This window comes from Cynocephalus volans, chromosome 17 (assembly GCF_027409185.1).
Source record: "Cynocephalus volans isolate mCynVol1 chromosome 17, mCynVol1.pri, whole genome shotgun sequence".
Lineage (NCBI taxonomy): Eukaryota > Metazoa > Chordata > Mammalia > Dermoptera > Cynocephalidae > Cynocephalus > Cynocephalus volans.
In genome coordinates, this window is record NC_084476.1 from 36,258,012 (window position 1) to 36,270,184 (window position 12,173).

The 12,173-nt window shown below is 36.7% G+C and overlaps 1 protein-coding gene across 1 annotated transcript in view; it reads left to right on the forward strand.

Moving 5' to 3' along the window:
* ERP44 (endoplasmic reticulum protein 44) overlaps positions 1-12,173 on the forward strand; it is a 110,032-nt gene that overhangs the window by 81,754 nt on the left and 16,105 nt on the right. Inside the window, exon 8 of the mRNA XM_063081781.1 lies at positions 163-279. Within this exon, the coding sequence (XP_062937851.1) occupies positions 163-279 (117 nt within the window). The remainder of the gene's footprint in view (positions 1-162; positions 280-12,173) is intronic.

A 12,173-nucleotide genomic window follows, 5' to 3' on the forward strand; every position in this document is an offset into this window, starting at 1 on the left:
AGTATCAGCTTTTTACCATCTACTGCCCTCTTTCTCAGAATTCCATGTTTGTTTCTTTTGTGTCTCCTGTAGGTTTTTTTTGGCTATTAAATGAATTTAAGAATATACTTTTGCCAGCACAGGTTAGATTTGTTTAATTTTTTTTTTTTCTTCTTATAACAGCATTCTGCTCCAGATATGGTGTACTTGGGAACTATGACAAATTTTGATGTGACTTACAATTGGATTCAAGATAAATGTGTTCCTCTCGTCCGAGAAATAACGTTTGAAAATGGAGAGGTATGTACTTTCTAATATGTGTTGTTATTTTTAATTCAGATGCCTAAAAGGGCAAGCTTCTTCCACCCTTTTTGTTATTTTAACACAGAGTTATTTGTAAAAATCACATGGTGAACATAACTATATCATAGGTATTTCTATGATATAGGCCAGTAGTTGTCCACCTTTGCTGTCCCAGAACCCCTCTCTTGTATTTTCAGTAATAGCAGTAGTTCACTACAGCGTTGAAAATGACTTTGAAAATGGCTCTCAGGTGATTCTGCTACCCACCCATTTGTTGAGGATCTTTAAGTGGATTTTCTGTAAAAACAGTGTTTTGCAGACTTTAGTCACAGTTATATACAGTGAGTAATTCTTTGCCACTAAAAGGTTTTTCTGATTCTTGTCTATCCTGAAAGAAAGAAGTTGTATTGTTTTTTTCATTGTAAGTAATAAAAGCAGTTATCAATGATTATGTAATGATTACAATCATCTCATGTACCTGAATAAAGCCTATTGAAACTCTTAAAACTCCCATGGAAACAAAGCACAAATCCTAAGAGGTTGGAGAAATGAGTACAAAGGGTTTTGTCTGGGAGAACCGCTCTACTTTCTTAACTATATACAAAACACATCTTTTATTTCTGCTCTTTCATTTTCAAAACCCATCGTATAAGAATGCAGGTGTGTTTTTTGTTTTTTTGCGGCTGGCCAGTACAGGGATCTGACCTTGGTGTTATAACACTGCGCTTTAATCAGCTGAGCTAACTGGCCAGCCCGGAATGCAGGTTTTTAAAAACATTAAGTACAGTTTTAAAAATCTTTTTATCTGCATATACACTTCAAAGAATTATAAGTGTATAGATCAGATTTTAAATATACAGCTCAAAAAATTATCACACAGTAAACACAGCCATAGAATCAACACCTAGTCAGGGTGCTGTGGACAGATAGTAAATATTTTAGGTTTGCAGTTCATTCAATCTCTGTTGCAACTACTCATCTTTCAATTGTAGCACAAAAGCAGCCTTAGACAATATGTAAACAAATGAGTGTGCCTGTTCCAATAAAGCTTTATTTCTCCAGCTTTTCTAATTTTCTCAATAATAAGATTGGTCTAAATTACACCCACCATTACTTCATAATGTAATTTTTAGTGCTATAGCATATCTAATTAAGATACAATGAAACCATTGCAGCAAAACCTGGAATTCCTGAAGAAAGAATGTAATCTCAGATTTGATCTCTTTGTTACTAAATTGTATAGTGGTAAGTGCTATTAAGATTTGGGGACAATATATGCAAACTCTTGAAGATTCCCTGAATCTTTCCAGAGGCTTCCAGCTCTTGGATCTTAGGGGAAAGAGAGTACACTTAACTTTTGGGACTGGCCATTGTGAGTAAATCAGAATCCTCTATGGCCCATCTACCTCTTGAGAACGCTCGCTTTTCTTGGGGCATGTTTTTGTCTGCACCATTGGCATTTGTGGCTTAGAGGCTTTTCTAGCACTTAGACTGGGATATATAAGGCAAAAACAAAAGCAAAAAATAAAAAACCCCCAAAACAAACAAAAAAACCCCAGGGAACTCATTGCCTTCTTTTCTCTACTTTTCAGGGCCTTATGTTTATTTCATAATGTCCAGGATATTTAGCTGTATTTCGTAGGAAGAATAAAGAAAAGTATGTCTATCCCATCTTTCTGGAAGCAAAAATCTACACCAACAGCATTTAAAACTTTTTTATGAGATTCTTTTAGCTGATTTTAATTTCTTATTTACATTTCAACACATGAAAAACAAAGTGTTTTTATGTCAGCATGGAACATTTTCAGTGTACTTTTCCCATCATAAAATCATATTTTTTCCTTGTAAGCTTATTGTAGCAATTTCAGATCAAATTGATGAATGTGCGAGTGAGATTCTCTGGGTCTGTTTGCTTGGATAAATTGCTGCAAATCTAAACCATTGTAGGTTGGTTCTTTGCTGAATAACTTCACATGAAAAGAGATTTAGTGCTGCCAGGATCTAATCTAAGATGTCAGAATACCACTGAGACATCCTAGTTGTTGTTTATAATGGTTATTTCTCAAGTCAGTTAGGGTTCTAAAATGGCTTCTCATGAAATGTGGTTAATATGTTTTTAAACCTAGAAGTTTAACTATCACAACCTTGTCAGGCTATGCTGCACTTGCTATAATATTATGTAACAGTGTCATATTTCAAAATATTTTGGAATTCTGAGCCATGGAAGACTATTGAGTGAAAATTGTAACATGACTCTTTTCTTAGAAAGTCTCTTTTTTGGTTAAAAAAGTTGCTTTACTGAATTTTCTAATATCTTTTCTTTCTGACATTCTTTGATTCTATTCTCTTTCCCTCCCGTTTTCTAGAATTTCTGAGAGATGTTGCAGCTTATTTATTTCCATATGACATTTTGGTATTTTGAGGCCATTTTTACTGGCCAGAATATTTTTCTGTTTGATAATATTCTGTTGTTTCTTTCAGTGTTGTTTTTGGATTTGCTTCCCTAAGTAGATATTTCCCTTTATTTAGGATTCTAAGTTATTTTTTACTGCTTTTTAACATGCATCTTGAGCCATTGTAGTTGTTTTATATGTAGTTTTGTAAGGTTGTTTACCCCTGTCAAAATAGACAAAACCATTTTGAATATATATGCTCATGTGTGTCTTTCAATCCTTTAGTCATGTGTCATTACCACCCATGACACACTGGATGCTCAGATACAGGACTTGGTCAAAAATTGGAATCAGATAGTGGCTTTCAAACATTTTTTTATTGTGGTGCGCATGGAGTAGGGAGACGTCCAGCAGAGAAGGCGAAAGCTACACAGAGACCACACACCCTGTGGTTCCGCTGCCGCCGCGGCGTGATCCAGCAGCCCGGCCCAGTGTGCACAGAGCAGGGAGATGTCCAGCAGGGGAGGCAGAAGCTCCACAGGGACCATATGCTCTGCGGTGCTGCCGCTGCACAATCCAGCAACCTGGCCCAGTGTACATGGAGCAGGGAGACATCCAGCAGGGGAGGCGGAAGCTCCACAGAGAACACATGCCCTGTGGGGCTGCTGCCGCGCGATCCAGCAGGTAGGCTTCACTGCTGCCACCCGGCTCCATCCCCAGCCCGGCCCAGTGTGCATGGAGTAGGGAGACATCCAGTAGGGGAGGCAGAAGCTTGGCAGAGACCACGCGCTCTGTGGTGCCTCCGTGCATCCCAGCAGCCTGACCCAGTGTGCGCGGAGCAGGGAGACATCCAGCAGGGGAGGTGGAAGCTCGGCAGAGACCACACACCCTGTGGTACTGCCCCGTGACCCAGCAGCCCGGGCGAGTGCATGCTGACCAGAGAGGTGGCTCCTCAGAGAGGCCCAAGACACAAAGCAACCACACATGCAAGGCACTGGTGGCCAACTGAGCAGACACTGAGGTAGCCGTACCAAATTGGCAGCCCCAGCAACATCCTAGTCAGACAATAGTGTCAAACCTGTGGACTGTGAAACCCCCTGCCACAATGACTAAATGTCAAAGAAAAGATACCAGAAATATGAAAAATCAAGAAAGTACACCATCAAAGGGTAAAAACTCTCAAGCTCTAGATCCTATTGAACAAGAAGCCCTTGAAATGTCTGACAAGGAATTTCAAGTGATAATTCTAAGGAAACTGAATGAGATACAAGAAAACTCAGCTAGACAACATGATGAAATGAGGAAAACTATACAGGACCTGAAAGAAGAAATGTACAAGGAAATCAATGCCCTGAAAAAAAATGTAGCGGAACTTGCCGAACTGAACAATTCATTCAGTGAAATAAAAAACACAACAGAGAGTTTAACCAGCAGGCTTGCAGAAGTAAAAGAGAGAACTTCTGACCTTGAAGATGGGCTGTTTGAAATAACACAGGCAGACAAAAAAGAAGAAAAAAGAATCAAAAGCATTGAAGAAAATCTGAGAGAGATATCAGACAACCTTAAGCACTCAAATATCCAAGTCATGGGTATTCCAGGAGGGGAGGAAAACGGAGATTGCATTGAAAACATATTCAACAAAATAGTGGCAGAAAACTTCCCAAGTATAGGGAAAGTCACAGATCTTCAGATTCAGGAAGCTCAAAGATCAACATATTCAACCCAAAAAGGTCTTCGCCAAAACATGTTATAGTCAAATTGGCAAAACTCAAAGACAAAGAGAGAATCTTAAAAGCTGCAAGAGAGAAGCATCAAATAACCTGTAAGGGAGCCCCAATCAGACTAACATCAGACTTTTCATCACAAACCCTAAAAGCCAGAAAGGAATTGGATGAAATATTCAAAATAACAAAAGACAGAGATTGCCAGCCAAGAATACTCTACACCACAAGGCTATCCTTCTGAAATGAAGGGCAAATAGTATATTTCTCAGACAAACAAAAACTGCGGTAGTTCACCACCACACAGCCACCCTTACAAGAAATTCTCGAAGGAGTACTGGGTTTGGTACATGAAAAATAAATACCACTGCCATAAAAACCCAAGAATAATAAAAACCCACTAGTATAATAAAAATGGCATTCATGAAGAGAAAACAAAAAAGCTATCTACAACCCAAGGAACCAACAAATATGGAAAACAAATAGTACATCAGAAAGAAAGGAACAAAAGACGTCTAAGATTTATTCCCAGGAATAAATCACCACTTTTCAATAACAATTCTTAATGTAAAAGGCTTAAATTGCCTAATCAAAAGACACAGACTGGTTGCCTGGATTAAAATGGAGGACTCCACTATATGCTGCCTTCAAGAGACCCACCTCACCCATAAAGACTCACATAGATTAAGAGTGAAAGGATGGAAAAAGATTTACCATGCAAACAGAAAAGAAAAACGAGCTGGAGTAGCTATTCTTATATCTGACAAAATAGACTTTAAACTAAAAACCATAAAAAGAGACAATGAGGGACACTACATAATGATAAAAGGATTGATCCATCAAGAAGACATAACAATCGTAAATATGTACGCACCCCATATTGGAGCAGCCAGATTTATAAAACAAACTCTATTAGACCTAAAGAAGGAAATAGACACTAATACCATAATAGCAGGGGACCTGAACACCCCACTGTCAATATGGGACAGATCATCTAGCCAAAGATTCAGCAGAGAAACACAAGATCTAAACAAGACTCTAGACCAATTGGACTTGGCAGATATCTACAGAACATTCTGTCCAACAACCTCAGAATATTCATTCTTCTCATCAGCACATGGATCATTCTCCAGGATAGATCACATATTAGGTCACAAATCAAGTCTCAATAAATTCAAAAAAATTGGAATTATCCCATGTATTTTCTCAGACCACAATGGATTAAAATTTGAAATCAATAACAAACGAAATTCTGGAAACTATACAAACACATGGAAATTAAACAGCATTCTACTTAATGACATATGGGTCCAAGAAGAAATCAAGCAGGAAATCAAAAAATTTATTGAAACTAGTGAAAATAATGATACATCATACCAAAACCTGTGGGATACTGCAAAAGCAGTACTAAGGGGGAAATTTATCGGATTAAATGCTTACTGCAGAAGAAAGATGGCAAGTGAACAACCTAACACTTCACCTTAAAGAACCAGAAAAACAAGAATCCAAACCTAAAATTAGCAGATGGAAAGAAATCATTAAGATCAGAGCAGAACTGAATGAAATTGAAACCCAAAAAAACGATATAAAAGATCAATGAATCAAAAAGTTGGGTTTTTTAAAAGATAAATAAAATTGACAAACCATTAGCATGGCTAACTAAAAAGAGAAGAGAGAAGATCCAAATAACACAAATTAGAAATGAAAAAGGTGATATTAGAACTGATTCATCTGAAATACAAGGAATCATTCAAGACTCCTATAAACAACTATACGCCAACATATTTGAAAATCTCGAGGAAATGCATAAATTTCTGGACACACACAAGCTCCCAAAACAGCCATGAAGACATAGAAAATCTGAACAGACCAATAACAATAAAGGAGATTGAAGCTGTTAACAGAAAGCTCCCAGCAAAGAAAAGCCCCAGACCAGATGGATTTACAGAAGAATTTTACCCAAACATTCAAAGAGGAATCGATACCAATTCTTTACAAACTATTCCAAAAGATTGAAACAGACGCTAATCTCCCAAACTCATTCTATGAAGCAGACATCATCTTGATATAAAAACCAGGTAAAGATACAACTAAAAAAGAAAACTACAGGCTGATATCCTTGATGAATATACATGCAAAAATCCTCACTAAAATACTAGCAGACAGAATACAGCAACACATATGTAAAATTATTCACCACGATCAAGTGGGATTCATCCCAGGGATGCAAGGTTGGTTCAACATACGCAAATCAATAAATGTGATAAACACCATATTAATAAAATCAGACACAAGGACCATATGATCATCTCTATAGATGCTGAAAAAGCATTTGATAAAATTCAACACTCATTCATGACAAAGACCCTCTATAAGTTAAGTATATATGGAAAGTATCTCAACATAATTAAAGCCATATATGATAAACCCACTGCGAATATCATCCTGAATGGGGGAAAGCTGAAAGCTTTTCCTTTAAGAACAGGAACCAGACAAGGATGCCCACTCTCACCACTCCTATTCAACATAGTGTTGGAAGTACTAGCCAGAGCAATCAGAGAAGAGAAGGAAATAAAGGGCATCCAGATTGGAAAAGATGAAGTCAAACTGTCCCTGTTTGCAGATGACATGATCCTATATATCGAACAGCCTAAAGCCTCTACAAAAAAACTCTTGGAGTTGATAAATGATTTCAGCAAAGTAGTAGGATACAAAATCAACCCACAAAAATCAGTAGCATTTCTATTCTCCAATATTGAACATGCAGAAAGAGAAATCAAGAAATATTGCCCATTTACAATAGCCACCAAAAAAATAAAATACTTAGGAATTGAGTTAACCAAGGATGTGAAAAATCTCTATAATGAGAACTACAAACCACTGCTGAGAGAAATTAGAGAGGATACAAGAAGATGGAAAGATATCCCATGCTCTTGGATTGGAAGAATCAACATTGTGAAAATGTCCATACTACCGAAAGCGATATGCAATTTCAATGCAATCCCCATCAAAATTCCAATGACATTGTTCTCAGAGATGCAAAAAACGACCAGACATTTATATGGAATAGCAAAAGACCATGCATAGCCAAAGCAATTCTGAGCAAAAAAAAATATAAAGCTGGAGGCATAACACTACCTGACTTTAAACTATACTACAAAGCTATAATAACCAAAACAATATGGTACTGGCATAAAAACAGACACACTGATCAGTGGAATAGAATAGAGAATCCAGAAATCAACCCACACACCTACAGCCATCTGATCTTTGACAAAGGCACTAAGCTTATACACTGGGGAAGAGACTGCCTCTTCAGCAAATGGTGCCGGGATAACTGGATATCAATATGCAGGAGAATGAAACTAGACGCATACCTTTCCCCATACACTAAAGTCAACTCAAAATGGATTAAAGAATTAAATATACACCCTGAAACAATAAAACTTCTTAAAGAAAACATAGGAGAAACACTTCAGGAAGTAGGACTGGACATAGACTTCATGAATATGACCCCAAAAGCATGGACAACCAAAGGAAAAATAAACAAATGGGATTATATCAAACTAAAAAGCTTCTGCACAGCAAAAGAAACAATTAACAGAGTTAAAAGACAACCAACAGAGTGGGAGAAAATATTTGCAAAATATACATTTGACAAAGGATTAATATCCAGAATACAAGAAACTTGACCTACTTTAGAAGTAATAACAAGCAACCCAATTAAAAAATGGGCAAAAGAGCTACATAAGCATTTCTCAAAGGAAGGTATATGAATGGCCAACAGATGCATGAAAAAATGCTCAACATCACTCAGCATTCAGGAAATGCAAATCAAAACCACAGTGAGATACCATCTCACCCCAGTGAGGATGGCTAAGATCCAAAAGACTCTGAACGATAAATGCTGGTGAGGTTGTGGAGAAAAAGGAACTCTCATACATTGTTGGTAGGACTGCAAAATGGTGCATCCTCTATGGAAAATGGTATGGAGGTTCCTCAAACAATTGCAGATAGATCTACCATATGACCCAGCTATCCCACTGCTGGGAATATACCCAGAAGAATGGAAATCATCAAGTCGAAGGTATACGTGTTTCCCAGTGTTCATCGCAGCACTCTTTACGATAGCTAAGAGTTGGAATCAGCCCAAGTGTCCATGATCAGAGTGGATACGTGGTATATCTACACAATGGAATACTACTCTGCTACATAAAAGAATGAAATACTGCCATTTGCAATGACATGGATGGACCTAGAGAGAATTATATTAAGTGAAATAAGTCAGGCACAGAAAGAGAAATATCAAATGTTCTCACTTATTTGTGGGAGCTAAAAATAAATAAATAAATAAACAAAAAAACCGGGGTCGGGGGGAAGAAGACATAACAATTACAATTCCTTGAAATTGATACGAGAAGCATACAGAAAGGACATTGTTGGGAGGGAGGGGGGAGTGGGAGGTGGGAGGGAGGTTTCGGTAATTGGCCACAATAATCAACCACATTGTATATTGACAAAATAAAATAAAGTTAAAATACTAAAAAAACAAAACAAAAACTTTTTTTATTGCAAAAAAATTTGTTAAAAAAGAAATTTTCACTAGTATAAACATAACTTTTCATGAATTTAACCTTCTCTTTGCGGTGGACTCAATTTTTTATTCTCTTTTTAATGCCTTATACATATTGGATCTATGACACATAATCTAGTCTTGTCTCCTAAATGCTATCATTAATAGCACAACAACGTGAACTGTTAAGTAGGTGCGCTTCACAGAATTCAAAATACTGCTCCTACAATTTGAGTGTTTGGCCACAAGGTGTCAGTGATGTGTCATAGCTGTATATTTCAAGAAGCCTGAAAGGGACTGTGATGTTAATTAATAATTAAGGTCCCTCTGCTTTTTTATGCACATTCATATTCATGGCTTTGTAAGAAAATAAAAATTTAAACAGCACTTATTAATAGAATAGTTAAATATAAATAATTGTAAAACAGAATGTTTAAGGTCCCTTAAAGAAAACTTTAAGAAGTAAACATTTAAAAAATATTTGTTTTTTTATATTTGAATTATTATTCTTAGTCTTTTCCACTTTGATCTTATACTTGATTTTGAAAAAGAGGGTAGATTAGACTCTTTCTGGTTATAGTTTATCAAATAAATATCCCTGATTCTTTTCTCAGTTTTAGAGGCCTCAGGTGTATGTTTAGCTGAATTACTTACATCTTTTATTACATTAGCTCACTTAGTCGTCAAAGGCTTGGAAAGATTTAATAATTTGTTACGATTATTCACCTACTTTGGCAATTCTTGCACGGATAGCTTTAAAAACAGGTTTTAAAGGTATAGAACTGGAAAAACTTAAACAAACAGTCACCCCCAACCCCCTACCCAAGGTAGTCAACCTGTTTTATAATTCTTAAGATTTATTATTTGTTGTAACCAACTACTCAGAAATCGTGTAAAACTATGGGGAAAGATTTGTTTCCTCTAAATCTGGTTGTCTTGATATCTTTCTCCTGAATCTTTTAATACTTGCTTAGTAAAGAGTATGCTGGTGTAGACACAGATGAACTTGGAAGCCTGAGCAGCATAGTGTAACAGCTACTGTTAATGTTTGACTTTAGTAAACTAGTTGGTAGTTTTAAACTACTCATCTGTTTATTATTGCTCTCCTAATAATTGTATATTCATCCATACCTTTGTTGAGTCTAATAAAGTAATGTTATATTTGCTTTTACTTAATTTTCTAGTTCTTAAATTTCCTCAGAGGTGACTGTTGAGTCTTCTATCCCAATTGGTATTTATTCAACATTTGTTTCTTCATTGATTGTTGTTTGTTGATTGCACGTTATTGTATAAAAAAATCTGTGAGCGGGCCGGCCCGTGGCTCACTTGGGAGAGTGTGGTGCTGATAACACCAAGGCCACAGGTTTGGATCCCTATATAGGGATGGCTGGTTAGCTTACTGGGTGAGTGTGGTGCTGACAACACCAAGTCAAGGGTTAAGATTCCCTTACCGGTCATCTTAAAAAAAAAAAAAAAAAAATCTGGGAGCAAAAGAGAAGTGAAATAAGATTATGTGTCTTCAAGGGGTTTTTCAGTCCAGTATTTCACATGTGCAGACAATGTAACAAAAAGACATGCCCCATGCCACATGAGTGGCACTGACAAAATATTCTTGAAGTTTAGAAGACAGAATTCATTTCCACCTTCGAACAGAGATGGGGTGGAATCAGGGGTGACTTTTGAGAAGAGGCATTTTGGTCCTGAGAAGTACTAAAGGAAATGGGGAAGTTGGAGGATGAGGCTTGAAAGGAGGGGACAGTGCATTAATTTTGAGTGTTTAAGGTATTGTTTATACTTTGAAATGGAGATATTAAGCAGGCAGTTGGAAATGTAGGCTTGGATTCTGCGCGAGATCTGGGCTTATAGACACAGATAAGGGACTAGTTAGAGGTAGTGATTGAAATTGTTGAACTAGATGAGGTTGACAGGCCACAAGCTGAGTAGTCCAAAGACAGAAACCTGGGGAGTAGCATCAGTTATTGGGTGGGGGGAAGAAAAAATGTGAGCCCAAGAGATAAAAGATGAGGAAGAAGAAATTTTAAATGAGCGTACTAAAGGATTAATGTGATGCCAGGGGCTGGGGGAGGGAAGATGAGTAGTGACTTCTAATGGGGTATGGGGTTTCTTATTGGAGTGAAAATGTTCTGGAAATAGTGATGATGTTTGTACAACCTTGTGAATTTAATAAAAACCACCAAATTGTACACTTAGAAATGGTGAATTTTGTGGTATATGAATTAAATATCAATTTAAATGAAATAGAAATGTGACAAGAAGCTTAATAATTTATCCTGTATATAAGTGAAATAGGCTTAAACGTGGACATAGGAACCAGAAGGAAACTTTCATCCTATAAGATAGGTCTCAGATATGTGTTTTTTTTTTTTTTTTAATAAAAGACATTTGTGCTTATTGCTAAGGCATTTCCTAAATTATAATAGAGAGATCCTCAAAAGGATAGTTGATGGAAATAAATTTGTTATGAAGCCCTTTCTGGACTTTTTATGTGTAAGAATTTAGCATTTGTTAGGAAGAATAAATGATTAGAATATTCTGTCTTCTCATTACATTTCCTTGTCTTATACTCCAATAACAATCAAAAGTGTTAATAGCACTTTATAATTTTCAAGGTGCTTGTGTGTGTGTGTGTGTACACATATACAAACGTATATAAAAATACATATGGGGCAGGTATTTGTTAGTAGTGTTGTTAAATTGTATTGGTTGAATTGGTTGAAAACTGGCTGTGTTATGGGGTTATTTTGTTTTACCCTGAATAAAACACTTTTTGGCTTTATAGGTAGGTCTCATATGTAAGTGGAATGGTTTTTCAATAAACCTTAGAACAAGCATAAATTTGCAAATCAGATTTCTTTACTGCTGGTACACTCAGTTTTCATTGTTACCTGTGAAGAATGAAACTACTGATAATGGTTACCCTATTCTAAAAGTAACACCTTGATAAAGAACCAGCATAGTTCCTTCTTTGGTCAGCTTTAAATGTCATGAGTTCAGCTGGCTGTACTCTGAAGCCTCATATCTAATACCGGCTAACAGTACAGCCCAGTGGTTTTCTTAAGGCAGATCAGTTCCTGCAGCAGAGCAGGGCATGTGGGTCCTCTGAGTGCCTGGGTACTTGGAGTGGGGAGGGGAGTGAATTGATTCTTCCATAAAGGCTTATGTTTTTTTACACCATTCGACTTT